The following is a 24,003-nucleotide window of genomic DNA, read 5'->3' as shown; positions in this document are numbered from 1 at the left end:
TCATCCAGGGGAGCTGGGTTCACCAGATCCTGATCATAGTCATCAGTCTGGTCAGCAGTAGAGATGGGGTCAGGGGAGTGTCCACCCCTAGGCCCACCCTCAGTTGCTGCCCCACCCACTCTGCCGACCCCTTCAGGCCCACTAGGCCCTGAGAGATCATCCAGCCTGAGTATCTTTATGAGATGCTGGGTGGTTGGGCTTTTGCCTGTCTTCAGCTTCCTAAGGGAACATAAGACCCTAAGCTGTGCAAAGGAGAGATCCTCGTATTTATAGGGAAGGAGCTCACTGGCTTCTGGCAGGGACACACTGGTTCCTGGCTGATTAGACATTACTAATGTGGTGTGGTGTATTGCACTACCTACACTAGTGTGGCCTACTAAACTCTCTTGAGTTGTAGAAAGGGTGTGCTATCCCTTAACACACAACTCTAAGTTCAGTAGGACGTACTGTATACTAAACTTGATATTATATGTACCTAAGGTACCTTTAGTGGTTTTCAGTTGATCAAGTCAATTGAGATTATCTGGTAAAACAATAGCAAGCTGGAATCTCACACGCTGCACACCAATGTGAGAAGTTGGCCTGATATATGCTGTCCACTAGTTATAGTGGGCACCCTGTATCAGTCCAAACAACCCCTTATGGTGATAGGTTAAAGACAACCTTTATTGAAAGCTATCCTAGTGGTAGCTATGGAGAGCAGCCTTCAGGCTAAGTCTTGAAGGAATGTAAAGCAGCTTGTTTTACCAGTCTATAATCTCTTGAATGACCAAATGAAAGGACAACCACACCAGGTATATATTCAAAATATATGTATTTAACATAAAACACACCCCTCTAGTCTCTTTATGAGGCTGGAGTTCGAAGTACTTAAGTTATAAGCCAATATTCAACAGTAAAAGCACAAATACACGTTTGAACCCTAGGGGCGTACCAAACCATATACCAATAAAGTGATATAAGAACCATCGGCAATGTCATATTTAAACAGATTGATTAAACCCAGACCGTGAGAGTTATCAACAATGATGGAATACGGCACACACTGTTTTAGAGAAGGTCCTACGTCAACGCCAGATTTAAACTGATTGATGGAACCTCGACCGTGAGAGTTATCAACAATGATGGAATAAGGTATGCTCTGTCATAGAGTCTTGGGCAGGAAAGGTCTGAATCTTAGTGGTTCTGAACCCTACAGAGAAATAGTTGCCAAGATCAGGCTCATGGGTTAGTCCGGAGGTAAGTATGCTTTGGAAACAGAAGTACTCTCAATAAATGTCTGTTAGCTGACCCCCTCCTCTGGACAGTGAGGGTCACATGTATCAACATTTGTAATAGTGAATACCTAATTGTGATTTTTCTGCGATTCGCAATTAGGTAATCGCTACTACAAATGTATGAAACTCCAAGAGTCTCATATAGCGATACTTGGGGATCGCAAATCGGCCTACCTCATTAATATTAGTGGCGTAGGTCGCAATTTGTGACCCCCTAGGAATAGCTAAAATCACACAAAAAAGTTTTTGCATACATTCACAAAGGGGAGGGAGTACCTTGGGGGCTACTTCTCATTTGGGAATGGGTTACCACCTACTTGAAGTAGGTGGAAAAATGCAAATGTTTTGCGACCGCATATCAGTCACAAAACATTCCTACAAACCGATGCGATTCGGTGTTAGGAAGGGACGCCCTAAACATGCCCCTTCTTAATAGAGAATCGCTAACCCATTTTGCGATTCGGTAATAGTTTGCCAAATTGCAAAATAGGGTTTGGTACATTGGAAAAGCCTTTTTACTGGTTGCAAATGGCCCGATGTTTGCGACCTTAAAAAAGTTACATACATGTGATCCTAAATCCATTCACGCCCACACATCTTTACTGACACAGTGTGTAGGAGAGTAGGATCTGCTTCTTATAGTTACCCCCACTTTTTGCTAATGTTTCACTGTTTTCGACTTAGACTGGCTGGGATCCTGCTATCCAGGACCCCAGTCTAGCTGCTTTCTCCTCTAAATTGATTGCATGTACTTTAGGTACACTCCAGATTGGATTCTGGGGTATCCTTATTAGTCCCTATTATGTGGTATACTATGTACCTAGGGCTTAGGTACCCCAGAGGCCTCCCAGGGGCTGCAGCATGTATTATGCCACCCCTGGGATACCATTCAAACTGACACCACAGGTCTGCTACTGCAGCCTGTGTAAGGTAGTGCATGCACCCCATACTTAGGTATAGGTTCACTATATCTATTCTAAATCAATGCACATATAAACCTATCAGTCACCCCTATGGCAGGCCTTATCAATCCTGAAGGCAGTGTGCTCAGTTTTATGTGAGAGGGTGACCCTGCATGAGCAGAGCCCCTCTGTAGCCTTCGGAACCTATTTTCCAGGGTTGTTTGTGATGCAGCCAACCATATATATTTAATTGCATTATAACCTCGCGGTAAATGCTAACTTTAGAACGCTGCTTAGAAACATGTCGTGTTTGGTGTCAAACACCTTGGAATCATACCTCCCCGCCAGTAACTGATGTGGGAGGTATGATTCCTCCCTTCTAGAACCACAACTGTGGATTACCGGGCTACCCGGTACCAGCTTTCTCGACCTGGGCATCACAAAATGGATGCTGCCAGCCACAGACATGAGTCTGCCCTCCTGCTGCTGAGCCATGCTCTATTGCAGATTTCTGCAACCCAGGAGGTGGGTTCCCGAGGTCTCTGAAGTCGATCTGCTCTCTCAGCAATTCTGAGACCAGTATCCCTCGTGGGGACCGTGCAACCCGAACCCCTGTGCACCGTGTACTTTTGCAGCAGCATATGCTTTTCGGCGATCCCTGAGGCTGTGCTTAGGGCTACTTATAGTCCTGACCCGAGCAGTATTTCCACCGAAGATTTCCGGCCTACACTCCACAACTGTTCCGTGGGCTGGTATTTTGTGATTCAGCTCGAGGTCCCTTCGCGATCCCTGGTCCGTTGGCCTATGGGTCCCTGTGAAGGTAACTTTGACTTTCCGTGGGCTTTCCTGGTTGCTCCAGACGTGCCCTGACTCTCCATTGCTTGGAGAGTCCCCAGGACCTTTATGGTCCTCACTGAAGCTGATTTCTTCTGCCCGCGTGAGTTGCAGTTGCAAAAGGCTTGTTGGTGTTCGACCCGGACACTGAACCCCCAGCACTCGACATCCTTCGTGGGACAGCTCACCTATGGACTTTGGTCATCGCAGACGCCTCCTGGCCCCTGTGGCTGCAGAGTCAAGCATCGCATCATCTCACTTGAAGCACCCGACATCGTTGGGCATTCGTCTATCGTGCCCCTGGTCACTCTGAAGTGACCCAGACTCTGTCCCCTCTGCTTTCAGGTTCTTCTCACCTCGGATCCAGGCTTGGATTCCACCGGACACTTTTCCGCATCACGCCATTGAAAATGATGAAGGTCTCCGACACCACTTGACCCCTATGCACCTGGCTCCTCTGGGATAGGTAGCATAGGTATCTCGGTACTCTCAAGGGTGCTGGCCTTAGAATCTTCTATGTTTGAAAGGGTTCGCTTAAAGTCCTCTCCGAAGTGTCCTTAATCTTCAAAATTCCAACCGCAACTTTCCCATAGGATTGTACGGAGCTCGCGCCTGTGTTCACACACTGCACCCGTCCTCCGTGGGTCCCCTGTGTCATTACCTTGGGTGGTTCCTTGGGGTCCCAGCGATTCTTCGTGCTGTAGGCACTGTGTCTAGTTAAGCCGTGGTTGTTATACCACTTTCTTAGTATATGGTTTGGTCTACCCCCTGGAGCCCTCTGTGTATTGTGCTATTTACTGTTGTTCTAGTGATTTAATATTGTGTGCTTTGTGCTCCAATCTCATAGAGGTTAGTAGAGAGTGTTTAGTAATAAATACATATATTTGATATATCTCTTGTGTGGTTCTCCTTTCCTTTGGTCATTCAGGAGGTTCTGATCTGGTAAAACAAGCTGCTTTATATTCCTTTGAGACTTAGCCTGAAGGCTGCTCTCCATAGCTACCACTAGGATAGCTTTCAATAAAGGTTGTCTTTAACCTAATCATCAATAAGGGTCGTTTGGACTGGTGCAAGGTGCCCACTTTAATTAGTGGACAAGATATACCAGGCCAATTTCTCACACAGTGCTCAATCCCAATTCCAGTAAGGGACCTTGTGCTCAGACTTTTTAATTATACGGTGTGATCCATCACCTTAATGGAAGCCTGACTGGAACAGTTGCAAGATTTGTGATGAGATCTTAATGTGGTTTATGTCTGTCATCAAGCATTCTTGTTTTTCCCAAGCACCCTGCTTCCTCCTCTTATTTCACCCCATTTCCACTGCGTGTACACCAGACCTCATAGTTCATCCAGCTCCTGGTATACTTGTCTGTAGAGGCCATGCGTGCCGCGGGTGAGCGGAACTGTTCTTCTGCCATGTCAGGACAGGACCATAGTAAGATGGCCTCCAGTCTTTATCTATCACTCCTTTTCAACGGTGTTTACATCAAACCTCATAGTTCATCCAGCTCCTGGTATACTTGTCCGTAGAGGCCAGGCGTGCCGTGGGTGAGAGGAACTGTCCTTCTGCCTTGTCAGGACAGGACCATAGTAAGATGGCCGCCAATCTTCAGATTTCTCACATAGATGTAGAAGACTCTCACGTCACCCTTTGCTGATGTCACATAGATTGCTGTTTGCCTCTCAAAAAATGGTTTGATTTGAGTGATGGGGGCTGTTCTTTGGGGTGTCGGGCGCCATGGGGGTGCGGGGGCGGCCTGGGTGTGCCGGGTCTCTACCAGGGTGGATGGGTCGGGGTCCTTACTGCTTTGCTGTGGTTACCGGGCGCGGGTGGGAGAGCGGTTTTCAGTGAGCGAAGCGCAACTTGGGGGTGGGTGGTGGGTGGGGGGGGCGGAGATCCGAGGTTATATTTTAGATCAAAGAATGTAATGGCTTGTTTTGTTTCTGGTGTTCTGTTTCTTCTTTTTTCAAAAACACAAAACGAAAATTGTCCTTTGCAATGTCTCTCTCTGTAATTCTGTGCAGTAGTGGCGTCTGGGGTCACAGAGCCCTGCCTCTTATGTGCAAATGACGAATAAAATCTGTTGTTAAAAAAAAAAAAATGGTTTGATTTTAAGTCTTCTTCATTTATCACAATATGTTTTGGTATTTATAGAATGTGATATTACTTATAACAAGGATAGCATTAATATACAGACATCTAAGAATATTCTCATTGACGCTGTTATCTGTTTTAATTTTACAGTCATTTCCACCGGATTCAAAAAGATCCTCTAATGGCAGCCCTGAAGATGAAGGTATAAAACTATTTGTGCTTGCCATGGGCTCTGGTTGAGATGAGATGTTGAAATGCGCGGGAATCAATTTCAAATTTCATAGATAGAGCAGGATTACAAGACCACTTCTTGTGTGTCTGGAGCCTTCATGGAAGTGAAGGAACTCTTCGATATTGGGAGACCTGCTAGCTGAGTATTGGCTGTGAGTCGGCCCGCGTGCTCTGGGTGCTTCCGGTTGTATGGCACCCCACCTTACCGTACCCCAGTCTGGGGTATAGATTCAAACTCAGCAAGGGTGCAATGGCAGCTCTTAACTCCTTTGAAAGAGGAGAGTTTTATGAAATGTTGGGGCATGTTAACAAGGCGGCGCTATAAAATTATCGCTGCTTTTGCGGCCATTTTCGGCTGAAAAGCGGCGATAATTTTATCGCCTTATCAGCAAAGACATGCTATCGCGTGTTTTTCTGACTTAGCGCCCGTTTCCAGCATGCCTAACTTTGCATCGCTAATGAGATTCAAAGTAGGCGTGGCTGAGAAACCAACCAGGGAAAATATCGCGAAGACAGCTTCGCGATATTAACAAGGAAGGGTAGCGATTATTTAAATCGCGTTAAGTATGCCTTAACGCAGGAATTTAATGTCTGTTCAATTCCTGACTAAGGCATACTTAACATGGGGGTGGATTCTGTGGCTAAGACCACAGGCCCTATCATCTAGGATATCGCCGTTTTCCACCATGAAAACGGCGATATCCACATTATCGCTGGAATTTTTATCGCCTGGGCGATGCGCGTTCTTGATAACGCGCTAACCAGGCGATAAATTCCAGAGAAAGCCGGCGATAAATATGCAAGCGCTAAGCGCGCTTTGCCGCCGGCCCTTGTTAATATGCCCCTTGGAGGGGAGAAGGGGCAAGTTAGAAGCTTTTTCCTCATTTTTGACATCTAACCTTCTGCATAATCAATATACAAAAGTCATAAAGGAAAAGGAAAGATAATCTTGGTTTGTTAATAAGTGTTCTAGTTTAAAACCTTTTATATAAATCTTACGGCATCATTGAGACAAAAAACTACAATAAAAAAATAATAAATCCATGAGTCTCGCCTTGCCCGGCTTCACCCTGTGTGGTCTCGCCTTGCCCGGCTTCACCCTGTGCACAGTAAATGTGAACATCTCTCTCAGCGTAAGATATCAGGTGTCAAATGTGGATTTTTATGTAAGAACGTCTTGTGGGATGTCACACTATAAAGCCGGCAGTAAGCACTGCATAGGCTCGAACTGGTTGACGTGATGTGCTCTACAACCTACTGCGTCAGCATCTCTCTGTACGGGGTATTTCAGTACATAGGCCACATGTCCGCAGCTTTTTTCATGTCGCAAATGGCCTGATTTGCAGAATTGGGCATTTGCGACCTGAATAAAGCTTTTTTATGTACAAAGGCCCATTTTGCGATTCTGTAACTAATTACTAAATCGCAAAATGGGTTAGCAATATAGTATTAGGATTGGGCGTGTTTCGGGCGACCCTTCCTAATAGCAACTCGCAGGCTATGTAAGTTTGAGCCGGATGTACGAAACATTTTACCGCTCGCAAATGGCCCATCAGACCGGTAAAAGGCTTTTTGGCATGTGCCAAACCTAGTTTGCAAGATTGTGACCTATTACCAACTCGCTAAATAGGGTTTGTGAGTTGCTATTAGGAAGGGGTGTGTTAAGGACGTCCCTTCCTAATAGCGAGTCCGGCTGGTATGAAGGAATGTTTTACAACTGAGAAATCGGTCACAAAACCTTCGCAGTTACCACCAACTTCAAGTAGGTGGTAACCCATTTGCAACCTGGAAGAGATCCCGAATGGACCTTTTCCCCTTTGTAAATGTGGGCGCCAAAATTTTTCAAGACATGCGGTGGTCCCACGGACCACTGGCTACTCTTAAAAAATGAAAAGATAGCTTTTCATTTATATTTTTTAAGAAAAAGAGGCTGCATTACAAAAATAAATTGCTTTATTTAAAAAGCAATTGCAGACATGGTGGTCTGCTGACCCCAGCAGGCCCCGTCCCTGTGAGTGGAGGCATTCTCAATGGGTCGCAAATTGCAACAAGCCTTGTGACTATTGACGAGGGCTGTCCGCAAACAGCGTCCATCACACGATTGTACATTGTAGTTTGCGATTTCTCAACAGCGAATCGCTAACTTTCGTCATTAGGAAATTGCAAACATGTGACCCCGGACATCTGGCCCAATGTTTCTGACTGACTTGAAGTTAATGATAACCCATTCGCGAACGGGAAGGGGTCCCAAGGAGACCACAATCTCCTTTGTGAATATATGCGAAAATGCTTTTTAAGAGCCGGCAGTGGTCCCATGGACCACTGCGTACTCCTAAAAATTGAAAAGAAAACATTTCATTTTTGTTTTGGAACGCCGCCCATTTCCCATTAACCCCTTGAAAACGTGTGGAATTCTCCCGCTGTGCGGGCGAAATAATTAGTGGGTGGGGTTCGGACGGTCCCCGGCCGTCCTCCGCACACGCCCACCGTGATGTCGGACAGTCAGGGGCCGTCCGACGCACGGAAAGGGTTAAGGAAAACTTCCAAGCAATCACAGACATGATGGTCTGCGGACTCCAGCAGGCCACTATCCCTGTGTTTTCACCAATTCCCAATGGTCACAAATTGCGACCTACCTCATGAATATTCATACGGTAGGTCAATTGCGACCCCATTAGGATTCGCTAAATGTATCAGAGACACATTAGTACATAGCTGTTTGCAGTTACCTTGTAGCTCGTAAAAACTCCTGATGTTCCCGCCTTCAAGTTCACCCTTACTGGGGGTTTTTGGAGGGAGTAGTAATAGGGTTTATGAGTTTTTGTGGAATAACAAGTGGCCATGGGACTTACCATGCCGATTTCTGGATGTTTCACCCTGGTATTGCACCTGAAGCAGCCCAAATCTCCGGGTCGAAACCACTGCTGGCTCAGTTCATGGTTCTGATGGGTTCAGTATCTCTTCTTACTGGGCCCATTGCAATGAGGACCACGTCACCAAGTCCCTGTAGATGCGCCTGGGTGGGAGGAGTCTAGTGCTTATGACTATCAGTGGTGGGAGGAGTCTAGTGCTTATGACAATCAGTGGTGGGAGGAGTCTAGTGCTTATGACTAATAGTGGTGGGAGGAGTCCAGTGCTTATGACTATCAGTGGTGGGAGGAGTCCAGGGCTTATGACAATCAGTGGTGGGAGGAGTCCAGTGCTTATGACTATCAGTGGTGGGAGGAGTCTAGTGCTTATGACTATCAGTGGTGGGAGGAGTCCAGTGCTTATGACTATCAGTGGTGGGAGGAGTCCAGTGCTTATGACTGTCAGTGGTGGGAGGAGACCAGTGCTTATGACTATCAGTGGTGGTAGGAGTCCAGTGCTTATGTCTATTGGTGGTGGGAGGAGCCTAGTGCTTATGACTAATAGTGGTGGGAGGAGTCCAGTGCTTATGACTATCAGTGGTGGGAGGAGTCCAGTGCTTATGACTATTAGTGGTGGGAGGAGTCCAGTGCTTATGACTGTCAGTGGTGGGAGGAGACCAGTGCTTATGACTGTCAGTGGTGGGAGGAGACCAGTGCTTATGACTATCAGTGGTGGGAGGAGTCCAGTGCTTATGTCTATTAGTGGTGGGAGGAGTCCAGTGCTTATGACTATCAGTGGTGGGAGGAGTCTAGTGCTTGGAGAAGTCCAGTGCTTATGACTATCAGTGGTGGGAGGAGTCCAGTGCTTATGACTAATAGTGGTGGGAGGAGTCTAGTGCTTATGACTATCAGTGGTGGGAGGGGTCCAGTGCTTATGACTATCAGTGGTGGGAGGAGTCCAGGGTTTATGACAATCAGTGGTGGGAGGAGTCCAGTGCTTATGACTATCAGTGGTGGGAGGAGTCCAGTGCTTATGACTATCAGTGGTGGGAGGAGTCCAGTGCTTATGACTATCAGTGGTGGGAGGAGTCCAGTGCTTATGACTATCAGTGGTGGGAGGAGTCCAGTGCTTATGTCTATTAGTGGTGGGAGGAGTCTAGTGCTTATGACATTCAGTGTTGGGAGGAGTCCAGTGCTTATGACTATCAGTGGTGGGAGGAGTACAGTGCTTATGACTATCAGTGGTGGGAGGAGTCCAGTGCTTATGTCTATTAGTGGTGGGAGGAGTCTAGTGCTTATGACAATCAGTGGTGGGAGGAGTCCAGTGCTTATGACTATCAGTGATGGGAGGAGTCCAGTGCTTATGACCATCAGTGAAGATTGTATGATGCAGAACCTTGGATTCCATCTAACACGTGGACTGTTTTTTTTATGACATTGGTGTGTGCATTAGGTGTTTGCATTAGGTGTTTGCATTAGATGTGTGCATTGGGTGTGTGCATTGGGTGTGTGCATTGGGTGTGTGCATGGGGTGTGTGCATCAGATGTGTGCATCGGATGTGTGCATCGGATGTGTGCATTGGATGTGTGCTTTGGGTGTGTGCATTGGGTGTGTGCATTGGGTGTGTGCATTAGATGTGTGCATTGGGTGTGTGCATTGGGTGAGTGCATTGGATGCGTACATTGGGTGCGTGCATTGGTTGTGTGCATTCAGTGTGTGCATTCGGAGTGTGCATTGGGTGTGTGCATTGGGTGTGTGCATTGGGTGTGTGCATTGGGTGTGTGCATTGAGTGTGTGCACCTGGTGTGTGCATTGGGTGTGTTGCATTGGGTGTGTTGCATTGGGTGTGTGCATTAGGTCTGTGCGTTGGGTGTGTGCATCGAGTGTGTGCATTTAGTGTGTGCATTTAGTGTGTACATTGGGTGTGTGCATCGGGTGTGTGCATCGGGTGTGTGCATTGGGTGTGTGCATTGGGTGTGTGCATCGGGTGTGTGCATCAAGTGTGTGCACATTGGGTGTGTGTATTCATTGTGTGCATTGGGTGTGTGCATTGGTTGTGTGCATTGAGTGTGTGCATTGGGTGTGTGCATTGGGTGTGTGCATTGGGTGTGTGCATTGATTGTGTGCATTGGGTGTGTGCATTGGTTGTGTGCATTGGTTGTGTGCATTGGGTGTGTGCATTGGGTGTGTGTATTAGGTGTGTGCAGTCAGTGTGTCTATTGGGTGTGTGAATTAAGTGTGTGCATCAAGTGTGTGCATCAAGTGTGTGCATTAGGTGTGTGCATCGAGTGTGTGCATTAGGTGTGTGCATCAAGTTTGTGCATCAAGTGTGTGCATTTGGTGTGTGCATCAAGTGTGTGCATTAGGTGTGTATATTGAGTGTGTGCATTGGGTGTGTGAATTGGGTGTGTGCATTGGGTGTGTGCATCGGGTGTGTGCATCGGGTGTGTGCATCAGGTGTGTGCATTTGGTGTGTGCATTGGGTGTGTGAATTGGGTGTGTGCATTGGGTGTGTGCATTGGGTGTGTGCATCGAGTGTGTGCATCGGGTGTGTGCATTGGGTATGTGCATCGAGTGTGCGCATCAGGTGTGTGCATTAGGTGTGTGCATTGGGTATGTGCATCGAGTGTGTGCATCAGGTGTGTGCATTAGGTGTGTGTATTGGGTGTGTGCATTGAGTGTGTGCATTGGCTGTGTGCATTGAGTGTGTGCATTAGCTGTGTGCATTAGCAGAGAGTCTGTTTTCAGCACTGCTCCGAGCCAGGAGTCTGTTTGAGTTTTGTACGCAGCGTAGAGTCTGCTCCTCCACGAGATGCTCTTCTTGTTTTCAATCTTCTCGTCCTCGGTACATCTTCTTCATTCATCCCATTTCTTTTCATAATGCTTTGGACTGCAGTGCATGTTGCCTTCCCTTCTCCCTCGGACCTTTTGGGGCCACCCTGGCTTGTATGGAGTGTCTGCCTTTTCCAGCTCCTTTGTGAGCGTGCGGCAGCCTCCTGTCATGCCACATCTTCCAGCTCATTCTGTGTGCTTGCAGATCTATGCCACATACACTAAGGGTTTCCATGAGAGCCACAGTGTCCCCTCTATAAACATACATTTGTGAATTCAAAATAAACAATGTTTGAATATAAAAAAAATGTAGACCAAACAATGTGACAAATGCAAAAAGAACAATTGATGGACAGAATGCAGAACAATGTCATACATTCACCCCAGTACAGAGATCTGGGCCTAAATCCATAGTTTTCTTGCTCACCATGCCATTCCAATTTGGACCCAGCCATATGCAAATCAGTCTTGACCCTGCGCCCAATGGGAACAGTCCAGCCCGAACTGCCAAGCCAGGTCCTCCCTGGACTGGAAACAAGCATCCTAGGACTGGTTTCGGGGTTTCACCCCTCATCAGCCAGGCTAGCTTGACTCCAGTGACTTGGACCAAACAATTTGAGCAAAATGCAAAGTGAAGAAAGAGTGCTCAGGCAAGAGTGATACACGTGTGGTTTATGCAATGTTCAAAGGAGCACTGGCAACCAACACGTGTGGTGCACAACCACTGGCTGTGTGTAGCTGGGCTAGGCCCTAGGGCTCTTGAACCCAACTCCTGGAATGTTGTCCTGATGAGGGTCTGACATTTATAGGGGGTCGAAACATCATCGACAATGAATACACTCCCACTTTCATGAGATGTACTTGTAATAAGTGGTTTATTTTTTACATTGAACATTGTGACACAAATACATAAATCACACATATGTATCACCTGTTGAGTTTCCTCTTGCGGCACGCGCTGACCGGAGTTGCACAGGGTCAGCGCCCGCATAAAAAGCAATCCTGGCATCACCCTCCGCGGTGGTCCAGGCTGGGCTGGGCCCTGTCTCTTGGTGCTGTTTTCACGGGTTCCCAGGACCGTTTGTTCACCCGGCCCCTCACCTATCAGCATCGGGGCCTGGGCACCGTGGCCCTGTGAAGTTCAGGCAAGCCTCAACCTTCATTATTTTACCCTTTGTGCATTTGTATTTATTAATGAAGAAAAATACCTCGACGAGGAATCCCCCCGGGATCAAAGGGGCTGTGCAAACCGCCCCTATTACAACTAGGGCGCCCGGTTTTATGGTATTTCTTTTGTAGACATTTCCGTCTGTTTCTATCCATATTTATTTTTTGTCAACATTATCTGTATTTATCCTTATTTATTATGAGTTTGTGAAAAAAATAAAGCTGAAACTGGTATATTTCCGCATTTATTTAACCAATAAATAAACACTCATGCTTGAATGTCTGCCAGGTTTAAATGCTGTGAACACCCGCAGAAGATAAATTAATGCACTTATATGAAAATATGCGCATTTCAGTATCACCCTTGTGCATATCTACAGCTCTTTAAGCCTCTTTACTAAAATTCCTTTTTTTAACCCCCTTACCTCTCAATCCACACAGTTATTAGCCTGGCAGTCATATCAAAGTGTATTTAGAATCACTCAAAAAGCACCGTTTCCGTTTTTATCCACATTAAAAATAAATACAGCCAAGAAAATCAATGGTTTTCTGTCTGTATGTATCTGTAAAAACGGAAAACAGGGAGCCTTATTACAACGTATTTAACCTCTGCGATGTGTGCCATTTCCTGTGAACTGGAGGTGGTAGAAAGTCATCCAACCTGCTTGTTCCACCAGCTGCAAAGGAAGCCCCCCCATGTGGGCAAAGGGGTCGTTCACTTATCCCAGGTTTACCATTGGAACCTGCCATCGTCATCCAAAATCCACACATATCCCCAGATGCCCCACTTGGAAATCAGCCTCCAAACGAAGCGAGTTCCCAGGCCAATAAAGCCCCCCAGGTTAAAAGGAAAAGGTGTAATCACACTACATCTACCACCGCCAGGGCCCCCTCAAGCTGGCCCGGACCTCAGTAATCTTTTGGACCTCAAGGCTGCCCTGTTGGAGGTGTGCCTTGAACCCCTTCTGATTGGCGTTCGAAATGCCCTCTCGAATCAGTTGAAGCTCTTGGGGGTAAAGCTCCAGCACACATGACGCGATGCACCGTGTCATCTTTGGAATCCGGTCATTTATACTTCATTACCCCCCCCATCTTCAGACAATATCACCCCTTTAAGCTCAACAGAGGTATAATCTTCCGAATCTGGTTGGGTCCCACCAACAGCGTTACCCAAGCCTGACAACACAAGGTCTCCATCATCTTCACATAGACCCATCCACCCTTCAACCTCCGTCAATACTGGCGATCCTAAAGGCGATCCCTCAGCAGAACCAGCCGTGGTAATCCCACCCCTGAGGAGGGGGTAGGGAGTGCTTGCAACTTCCACCCGATTGCACCCCCTATGTCGTTATCCTTGCTGGAGCCCCCCAGAGCCGACAAGTGGTCAAGAAAACAGGCCTAGCTTGAAGAATAAGGCCATCCATTGGGGTGATGGAAACCTGGATTGGCAGATGAGTTTTGCAAATTTCATCGACACTGCCAGAAGAGTAGGGTGGGCGGGGGCCTCTAAAAAGACAATTAAGGGGGACTGTGTGCCCAACCTCGTCAGGCACCTTTTACATAAGCCTTTAAAAGGTTTTGAGTGCACGAATTCTAGCTCCACCTTAAGTTCCATTTGAGCTTTACCATTGGGCTTCTCTTATCAGCCACCAACATCAATCAATCAATCAATCACTTGTAGAGCGCACTAATCACCCGTGAGGGTCTCAAGGCGCTGAAGAGGGGCGGGGGGGTGCAGCTATTGCTCGAACAGCCAGGTTTTGAGAAGTCTCCTGAACATCTGTCCCCTCTCTCTTTACAAGGCCCATGAGATATGGAAGTCCAACATCTGCTCCCTCCTTTCTGCATCCCAAGCCCTCTGCTGCCTTAGATGGACTTCATGAGGAGCCCACCCTTAACTCGTCTCCCCAGCTGATGATCTCTCTTGTTCTGTGCCCTCTCTCTTTACAAGGCCCATGAGATATGGAAGTCCAACATCTGCTCCCTCCTTTCTGCATCCCAAGCCCTTTGCTGTCTTAGATGGACTTCAGAAGTAGATTGACTTCATGAGGAGCCCACCCTTAACTCGTCTCCCCGGCTGATGATCTCTCTTGGTCTGTGCCCTCTCCACGGGCCAGAACCAGCTCCCTTCCACTCCTCTTCGTTTCATGGAACATCGCAGGTATGGAAAATCGGCTGAGTGATCCAGATTGGTTAGATACTCTGGAGGATATCAGTGTGGTTTGTTGTCAAGAAACTTGGTCCCAGGAGGACTTTTTTATCGATGGGTTTCAGACTTTCTGTTCACCGGCCGTACCATCTACTTCAGGCCGAACCAAAGGGGCCTCGGAATTCTGGTTTCCTTAAAAAACAGGCTCTTGAAAGCGGAGAAGCCAAGGGGTTCATCATGCTGCCAAAGACTGCGCCTCGAAAGTCCTGGCCCCTTGGATGTACTTTGGGTTCACTTTTACTTTCATTATTTTGTATCGCCCCGTCAACGTAATTCAGGAATTAGACATACTTGTCTCCGAGCACTAATTGAATTCCCGTAAAGGGAGGCCATTCTATGGGTGGGCGAGTTTAATTCTGCAACTTGTCCAATAGGGGACAACCGAGTGTGTAATGTTTCATATGGTAGTAACGGGAACCACACCCACTTTTCACATACCCTCTACGGGGATACCCTGAACCAATGTCTTATGAAATTTAACCTTCATTGCAGTTCTGATCTTGCAAAGAACAAGGGACCTCTCTGCCCCACTTTTAAGGGCGAGGGAAAAGGCTCTATAATTGATGTTATGTTCTTTTCCTCACAGCTAGTGCCATATATTTTAGTCTCTTACACAAAGCCATCAGTTTTGAGCAATCACAAGCCACTTTTTTTGGTACTTTCATTTCCAACCTCTAAATAATTGGGGTTAAATTGTCCCGCTGGATAACATTTTTCAGCCAGTGGAAGGTCCATCTAAAATGGGACAAAATCGATCAGAAGAAATGTTGCAACAACTTAATTTCCCAGAGGAACCCAGATATCATGGTCTGCTTGGCAGAGGCTGGCAGCCCTGCTGCTTTGGGCCAGAGTTTTGAGATTATCGGCAATCACGCCGCAAACCAATTTTTAACACAGAGTCAACTCAAAGAGAGCCATCCTTTTAAATGGTTTTCCCCAAAGTGTACAGCAGCTCTAAAATCACTGAAGGAGGCACGTAGAGAAATCCCCACGGAATGTTTCCCAAATTAAATCTCTTAGGAACGCATATAAAACAATTGTCGCGGCCAGGAAACCGGAAGTGAGGGAGCAGACATGGGACGATCTTCTCAGGGCAAGCACGTTTCGCGATCCTGGAGCTTTCTGGGAGGTTGTCAACAGATCTTATTTTAGTGATTCCAACTCTCCCACGATTGAGTGTTATATCCAGCCGCCAGTTGGTTGCACCACTTCTCAGAAATCTTTGGTAATTCTAGTTTATCCAAAGCCAAATCACCAGTCTGCCCTCCCACTGACGAAGTCCTGGCTGAGTAACAACATTACTGTTGATATGACAACTTGAGCCATCTCCAACCGTCCTCAGGTAAAGCACCAGGGCCAGATGGGGTACCTACTGATGTTTTAAAACAAAACCCTGCATTGTGGGCGCCTCTTTTAACAAACGTTGTTCGTTCCATAATATTATGTCAGATACCGTCCTCCTGGAAGGATTTTATCATTGTGCCAATTTTTTAAAAAAGCAATAGAAGTTCACCCGCGTGTTATAGACCCATATGGATCCTGGACTCCGCAGCTGAAATCACGCGGAGGGTCTTGCTTCACCTTCTTGAGTACTGGCCTAGCGACACAACATTTTTCTTGGAGGCTCAAATCGTCTTCCGTCCCGGGGTCGGCACGTCAAAAAATCCTCGAACCTCCTCATGATGTCCAGAAAATACGTCCAGGCCAAGGAGGGGGCAATCCATGTGGCCTTTATGGACTCGTCCAGTGCCTTTGACCTGGTTGACAGGGATAAGCTCTGGACAACAATGGGTAAAGCCGGAGTAAGCCCAGCTTTTATTGATCTTTTGGGCAGATTACATGAGCTACCAAAAACACGGTCGGTTTTGACACCAGCGGTGATTGTACCCCCTTCTTTCCTTCCAACACAGATGTCAGAGAGGGCTGTGGCCTGGCTGCTTCTCTTTTTCTCTTTTACATCAATGCCTTAGAGAAACCTGATTATAAAAGATAAAGGTCTCCCAACGGTCGGGGACCGCGTCGTCCCAGTGCAACTTTATGGCGAAGACGTGGTCCGCAGAACAGGCTACAGATTTTAATGAATATTTTGAAGGATTTTATGAAGGATTTGCATTTGAAAATCAATCATACCACATCTTACACCATGATTTGTGGGCCCAAAAAGACGCCTTCCTGTCTACATGCTGTTGCTGGGACTCCCATCACCAGAGTGCAACATCTCCATTATCTTGGTATCTTTTTTTCCTCGGATTTAAACTGGTAGAAATTACTGACTGTGAGATTAGGCGAGCTGGAGGGGGCACTTGAGGGTCTATTCCGTTTTTCAAAGAAGTTAGGTCATAAACCTATCCAGGACCTGCTTGCCTTGTAGAAGCTGAAGTGCATCCCTCTGGGAGCCTGTGGGGCAGGAGTCTGGGGGTGCGCTCTTCCAGGTCCCCTGCAAACAATTGAGAATACGTTTCTTTGTGGGTTGTTAGCCACCCCTGGAGCACTGCCAGATCAATCACCCATCTGGAATCTGGCCTCTCTTTCCTCGAAGATGCCGTCCTTAAAGTTTGGACTTCCCCGTTTTGTTCCTCCACCCAAGAGATTTTGAAGCACTCCTACAAATAGAGCAAGTTAAAGCCATTCCTTGGTTGTCATTTGTAAGGAAAACCTTTTTGGAAGTCGATCGCCCCCATTTCTTTCTCTCTCCATAGGAACTTCCTGGATGCGCAAAAGTTGACACGAAACAGTTCTATTTCAGCATCGATCCCAGTGGAGGTTTCGCAATTATCAGCTTCGCCTTTGAGCAATTTAGGTTTCAGGCAAGAATTGGGGGCGGAACGCGCTCTTCTTTGGGTCTCTAACACAGAACATAGGTTTTACTTTAGCCATCTCAGATTCGGCGCAGTCCGCTCTGTGAAAGCCCACCCCAACAGGGCGCAAGGATTTATACTCACCCCTTGGTCCCTGTGATGACGTCACAAAACAATCTTTGTTCATTTGATGCTTTTCTGCAGGTTTTATTTCCGACCTAGAAGGTCTTTTCTTCGACCTATCCTGCTGTCATTTGGGGTCAGAAGTCACGAGGCGAGTTTATTCCGTCCCTTACGACTAGAATAATATATATTGTTGTCCCATTATCAGCTTTATCTGTGGGGCTTTGAAAACTAGAAACTCTCGGAAACAAAAGTAGCTCAACACAACTGCCCCTTTCTTAAGATGAGGTAAAACCTTCCACTGCGCTTGAAACACGGCCCCTTTTAATCTCATTGTGTGTTTGTATAACATTCAATGTACACGTTTTATTTGTGCCGCATATTATATAGACCGTCTGGCTCACGTGGCATGCTTTCGCCATTCTGGTTTTGCGTCGCTCCAAGTAAAACCGAGTGATAACTTTGTTTGACTTTTTTTGAACGTACCTCCCGGGTAACTTGGCAACCCTTTATGTGACCTTTCATGGACTCTTTAGAGGTTTTACTTTTCGCAGGTTTGTCTTAAGGAAATGGTAATTTACTGCTGTAAAAAGTATGCAATTCTGCCTTATGCCATTGCAGTGTGACCTGTGTTTCGTTGTGTTTTTATTATTCGCCTTCTTCACTTTAAGGTTCCTTTGAACCGAATGAAGATGTTTGACTGACTGCGTCACCCCTGCCCGAGCACTGGGGACCTTTATCTCACTCCACATTTCGCTCACCTCATAGTTATGTTTGTATCTATTGTTTGGTCTACATTATTTATTACTGAAACATTGTCTTGAATTCACCGGCTCATGATATGAACACTGCTGCTCTCCCAGAGACCGCTGCTGCTCTCCCAGTGGCCGCTGCTGCTCTCCCAGAGGCCGCTGCTGCTCTCCCACAGGCCGCTGCTGCTCTCCCAGAGGCCATTGCTGCTCTCCCAGAGGCCATTGCTTCCTTCCCAGAGGCCGCTGCTGCTCTCCCAGAGGCCATTGCTTCCTTCCCAGAGGCCGCTGCTGCTCTCCCAGAGGCCGTTGCTGCTCTCCCAGAGGCCGCTGTTGCTGAGGCCGCTGCTGCTCTCCCAGAGGCCGCTGCTGCTCTCCCAGAGACTGCTGCTGCTCTCCCAGAGGCCGCTGCTGCTCTCCCAGAGGCCGTTGCTGCCCTCCCAGTGGCCGCTGTTGCTCTCCCAGAGGCTGCTGTTGCTCTCCCAGAGGCCGCTGTTGCTGAGGCCGCTGCTGCTCTCCCAGAGGCCGCTGCTGCTCTCCCACAGGCCGCTGCTGCCCTCCCAGTGGCCTCTGTTGCTCTCCCAGAGGCCGCTGTTGCTGAGGCCGCTGTTGCTCTCCCAGAGGCCGCTGTTGCTGAGGCCGCTGCTGCTCTCCCAGTGGCCGCTGCTGCTCTCCCACAGGCCGCTGCTGCCCTCCCAGTGGCCTCTGTTGCTCTCCCAGTGGCCGCTGTTGCTCTCCCAGAGGCTGCTGTTGCTCTCCCAGAGGCCGCTGTTGCTCTCCCAGAGGCCGCTGTTGCTGAGGCCGCTGTTGCTCTCCCAGAGGCCGCTGCTGCTCTCGCACAGGCCGCTGCTGCTCTCCCAGAGGCCGCTGCTGCTCTCCCAGAGGCCGTTGCTGCCCTCCCAGTGGCCGCTGTTGCTCTCCCAGGCCGCTGTTGCTCTCCCAGAGGCCGCTGTTGCTGAGGCCGCTGCTGCTCTCCCAGAGGCCGCTGCTGCTCTCCCACAGGCCGCTGCTGCTCTCCCAGAGGCCGTTGCTGCTCTCCCAGAGGCCGCTGCTGCTCTCCCAAAGGCCGCTGTTGCTCTCCCAGAGGCCGCTGTTGCTGAGGCCGTTGCTGCCCTCCCAGAGGCCGTTGCTGCCCTCCCAGAGACCGCTGCTGCTCTCCCAGAGGCCGCTGCTGCTCTCCCACAGGCCGCTGCTGCTCTCCCAGAAACCGCTGCTGCTCTCCCACAGGCTGCTGTTGCTCTCCCAGAGGCCGCTGTTGCTGAGGCCGCTGCTGCTCTCCCAGAGGCCGCTGCTGCTCTCCCACAGGCCGCTGCTGCCCTCCCAGTGGCCTCTGTTGCTCTCCCAGAGGCTGCTGTTGCTGAGGCCGCTGTTGCTCTCCCAGAGGCCGCTGTTGCTGAGGCCGCTGCTGCTCTCCCAGTGGCCGCTGCTGCTCTCCCAGAGGCCGCTGCTGCTCTCCCACAGGCCGCTGCTGCCCTCCCAGTGGCCTCTGTTGCTCTCCCAGTGGCCGCTGTTGCTCTCCCAGAGGCTGCTGTTGCTCTCCCAGAGGCCGCTGTTGCTCTCCCAGAGGCCGCTCTCCCAGAGGCCGCTGTTGCTCTCCGAGAGGCCGCTGCTGCTCTCGCACAGGCCGCTGCTGCTCTCCCAGAGGCCGCTGCTGCTCTCCCAGAGGCCGTTGCTGCCCTCCCAGTGGCCGTTGTTGCTCTCCCAGGCCGCTGTTGCTCTCCCAGAGGCCGCTGTTGCTGAGGCCGCTGCTGCTCTCCCAGAGGCCACTGCTGCTCTCCCACAGGCCGCTGCTGCTCTCCCAGAGGCCGCTGCTGCTCTCCCAGTGGCCGCGGTTGCTCTCCCAGAGGCTGCTGTTGCTCTCCCAGAGGCCGCTGTTGCTGAGGCCGCTGCTGCTCTCCCACAGGCCGCTGCTGCTCTCCCAGTGGCCGCTGCTGCTCTCCCAGAGACCGTTGCTGCCCTCCCAGTGGCCGCTACTGCTCTCCCAGAGGCCGCTGCTGCTCTCCCAGAGACTGCTGCCAGTTAGCCAGATTCCCTCAAGTCCGTTGCCAGGATTTCCCTTCTGTTATAAAATTAATATAAATACACTAATGGAGCATGTTTTACTCAATCCCTCAATGGGATTCAACCAATATCTTCTCATGTTATGGCGCTAGGGGTTCACAGTGGGATCCGTACCATTTTATTTCACATAATCTGATAGAGACTATTAGCCGCAGATTCCTTAACGTAGAATTATCCGCAGACGTGAGACTGGACCCCGAAAACTTTCTTGCCCAGCATCTCTGCGCGCCGGGGGGCGGCACCACACGACTCAGCCCCGACGTCATCCGCGGGCGTGACGTCAGCGGGCCGGGGTGGGGGTTTTGTGACCTCGCTGACGTCACGCCCGCGGAGGACGTCGGGGCTGAGTCGCGTGGTGCCGGCACCCAAATCATGTTCCTGGCCTGTTTTCAGGCCTTCTTTCTACGCTTAGCGTTTTCTTGGGTACAGTGTGCGAATGCCTTCGGGCTTCAAGACTTGCTCGTCTTGCGCGCGCCAGATGTCGGCGACGGATCCTCACCCCATCTGTATGTGGTGTTTGGGGGAGCACCACGACTCCACGAACTGCAAGGCGTACCAGCAAATGAAGCCAAAGTCCTGGCGGGAACGCCGGATGAAACTCCTTTCGGCCTGCATGTCCAGATCGGCGTCGGCGCTGCGTCTGTCCCCTGCGGAGGGCTTCAAGAACCGCCGCTTCCGTCTCCGGCATCGTCTCTCTCCAAGGCCGCAAGGGCGTCACTCACCTGTTGGTAAGTGTCGCAGTTTGTCCCTGAGGCCCGGTCCCCGGCCTGTTGGGGGTGTGGGTTCTCCGCGGGTGGTGCGGCCTCACGCGTCGTCACCCTATCCGCCGTTCCCCGGCACGGTGACGACCAGAGCCCAGATGGAGGCATATGCGGCGGCTTTGCAGGCCTCTTTGGCTATTGACTCTTCTCCTTCTCTTCCTGGGATGTCTGCGGATCCGTTGCCACGTGCGGGGACTCCTGCGGCGTCGCCGGCGGCTCCGGCACCGACTGGTTCGGATCCAGGTTTGGAGGATGTGGTGCCGTTGGGGTGCGGCCCTTCGGGGTTCCCTCCTTCGGACCACGGCACCTCTGCCTCGCCGCAAACCCCAACGGGGGTCTCTGTGGTGTCGCGGGAGGTTGCCGGGGCTCGGGCGTGTCCTCGAGTCCCCCTCAGTCCTCTGGCCGGGCGGCGGCCTTGTCCGAGGCCGAGGGGACGCCGCTCAGGCGCCGGCGGCTGCTGGCCCTGGCCCTGGCAGTGCCGCAGGGGCCGGCTAGGGGTCGGGGCATGTCCCCGGGCCCCCCTCGTCCCTCCACGCAGGCGGCAGCCTTGTCGGAGGTTGAGTCGATGCTTTTTCAGCCCCGTTCCTTATCCACCCTGACTCCGACCCAGCCCCGGTCTCTCGAGCCGCACGTTGTGGCGGAGGTCGTTCCGCCATCCCCATCCGCGCCTGTCGACCTTGACCTGACGCCGGTGGCGGACTCTACGGCGCCGGTCCGACGTCGGGTCGTTGATTCGTCTTCGGACGCCCCCTCTTCTACAGAGGTTCAGCAGCTGTTTGTTTAATCTTCTCCGTAGACGGGTCGCCGCGTCGTGGCTTTTTCCCCAGCGTCTTCTAAGGACTGCTCTTGCCATCACCGCACCCTTCGCCAGAGGCGCCTCAGGTTCCCCACTCATCGGTCCACCCTCCCCCGTTTCGAGCTTGGCTTTTCCTTCCTCCGGTTGGGCTGGGGGACGGCCGCCTTAGCTTGCAGCCATCGCCCACGGAGGAACTGCTTTCCCCGCAGCGGGGCCCTCCGGAGGCAAGTGCTGCCTTCGCTCAGGCTGTTTCCACGGCTGCAGGCATCTTGTGCATGGGCGATCCAGCTGCCCATTTCCCCACGGATCATCTGCTGGAGGGCTCTGGTGGACGGGAGCTGATTCTTCCCTTCGAGACTGCGCTCCACAATTCTCTTTTGGGAGCCTGGGGCCGTCCTGCCATGGGGGACCCGGATCCCCAGCCCCTTCTGCACTGCCACCGGCCTGCTCCGCATGATCCTGTCTGTCTTTCCCTCCACCCTTCTTCCAGGGGCCCTCTTTTACAGACTGCCTATCCCTCCTTGCCATTGGTGTTGTCTCCTCCGTCGCAGGAGGCCCGCTGGTTGGATCCCTGGGGGCGCAACGTCTTCGCCTCCTCCAATACTGCTTTGCAGGCCCTTAACACTCTTTGTGTATTAGCCAGAGCCACTTCTTGCTTATGGGACTCGGCGGAGTCCCTTATGTCTTCCGCTTCTCAGGAGGGTGCCTGCGTTGATCTGCGGCACCATGTGTTGGATGGCCGAGAGCTGGCGGCGTTTATTCTTTGCTCGGCTCTGGACATTTCAGAGGTGGTTGGTCGTACCATGGCTACTTTGGTGGCCCTTCGTCGCCATGCCTGGCTACGGGATAGTGTTTTCCCTGAGAACGTTAGAGAACAGCTGGTTGACCTCCCCTTTGAAGGCGCTCTGTTGTTCCACGCCCCTGCGGATTCTGCCATTGAGAGGTTTCTTGCGGGGCTTCGTCGTCCTCCTCCTCCTTCTCCGCTTCCTCCCCCTCAGTGACCTGACTGTCGGTCTGTGTTTTGGGAGGTGTTCTCCCGTTGTTTTCCTGGGGCCTTGTAACAGGTAGCCCAGGTTGTGTGTTCTGTCTGGTTGATGTGCCTTAGGGGTCCTTTTGTGGGGTCCTTGGTGCTGTTGGCTGCTGGTCCGGCCCTTTTGTTGTCTTGTGGTTTTGGCTGTTGGTAAGCCCGGTAGACCCTGAGATTAGGCCTTCTGTCTCTTCTTTATTGGCTGCTTCAGAAGCCGTCTGAAGGTATTTTCTGCAGGTCTTTATGTTTTGTCCTCTTCTGCAGAAATGTTTTCCTAAGAGGCGTTCCCATGGTTCTTGGGACGTAACCTACCCTATGTGGGGTATTTGTAGCTATTACTTAGTTCTGTATTGTGCTGGGGAGGTGTGGTCACCCTTTCGGGTTCCTTGCACTCCGTGGCGTCACGGTTTGTCGCAGGTGCGATTTTCTTGCCAATTGTCTTGGAGCGGCTTGCGCTAGGTCCATCCTTCTCCTTGTCGCCATGCCGCTCGGCCGGTCTGGCCTGCTGTCTGCGGCATCATGTTGTGGCGGTTCCGGACTTTTGTCCTGTGTTTTGGTTGGGTCCTCTGCCGGCTGCTCCAGAGGGTTTGGCTTTCTTTGGCCTCTGTGTTCGGGTGGCCGGCTTGGGCCCGTCCTCCGACACCCTCTTATTTTCTGCCGGTTCCTCCACTTCTTCGTGGTCAGTGTGTGTGTGTGTGTTCTGGCTCAGCCCCTCCCTTGGGGTGTATCCTGGTCCTCCCGGACCTCTGCCTTTGGTTGGCGTCTGCCTTTTCCTGGGTGCGCCGTTCTGTGATGTTGCCTGTTGCTGGTGACGTGTGCCCGTGCAGGACTGCTTGTTCTGCTCCACCGTGGTGCTCTTGATGTGTTTCCTTGCGCCCCTGCCTCTGGTTCTATTGGGGCTTCGTGCAATGGTGCTTTTCTTCTTCCGCCTGTGCTGTTGGCGGTGGCGCCGTTCCGGCCTTGTCCGCTGCTTGCGGCCAAGGTGTTTTCAGCTCTTTTCTATCTCTGTGCATGTGTTTCTTCCAGTGAGCCCTGCCTCTGGCTCTGCCTCTTCTCACTGGGTTCGAAGTGACCCTTGTGTTCCTTGAGGTTTTTGGGTGCTGTCTGCCCCTGCGGGGTGTTGGGCGCTCTCTTTCTCTTGGTCGGGCTTAGGATCTCCTGGCCCTTTTTCCTTCTTGTTCTTGTGCCATGTACCCTACTGGAGCCCCGGTCTCTCCTGGTGGGGAGGCTCTCTCGCAGGCCCTCCTCCCTTCTGGCTATGGCTAGGGTATCTATTCTACATTAAGGAA

At 50.5% G+C, this 24,003-nt stretch overlaps 1 protein-coding gene across 1 annotated transcript in view; it reads left to right on the top strand.

Annotated features, from left to right (window-relative positions):
* The window catches only part of SPAG17 (sperm associated antigen 17), a 1,802,643-nt gene that overhangs the window by 1,504,873 nt on the left and 273,767 nt on the right, over window positions 1–24,003 (top strand). Inside the window, exon 40 of the mRNA XM_085620708.1 lies at window positions 5,261–5,312. Coding sequence (XP_085476834.1) covers window positions 5,261–5,312 — 52 coding nt within the window. The remainder of the gene's footprint in view (window positions 1–5,260; window positions 5,313–24,003) is intronic.

The sequence above is a fragment of the Triturus cristatus genome, chromosome 8, assembly GCF_964204655.1.
Source record: "Triturus cristatus chromosome 8, aTriCri1.1, whole genome shotgun sequence".
Lineage (NCBI taxonomy): Eukaryota > Metazoa > Chordata > Amphibia > Caudata > Salamandridae > Triturus > Triturus cristatus.
This window is presented reverse-complemented; position numbering and strand designations above follow the sequence as displayed.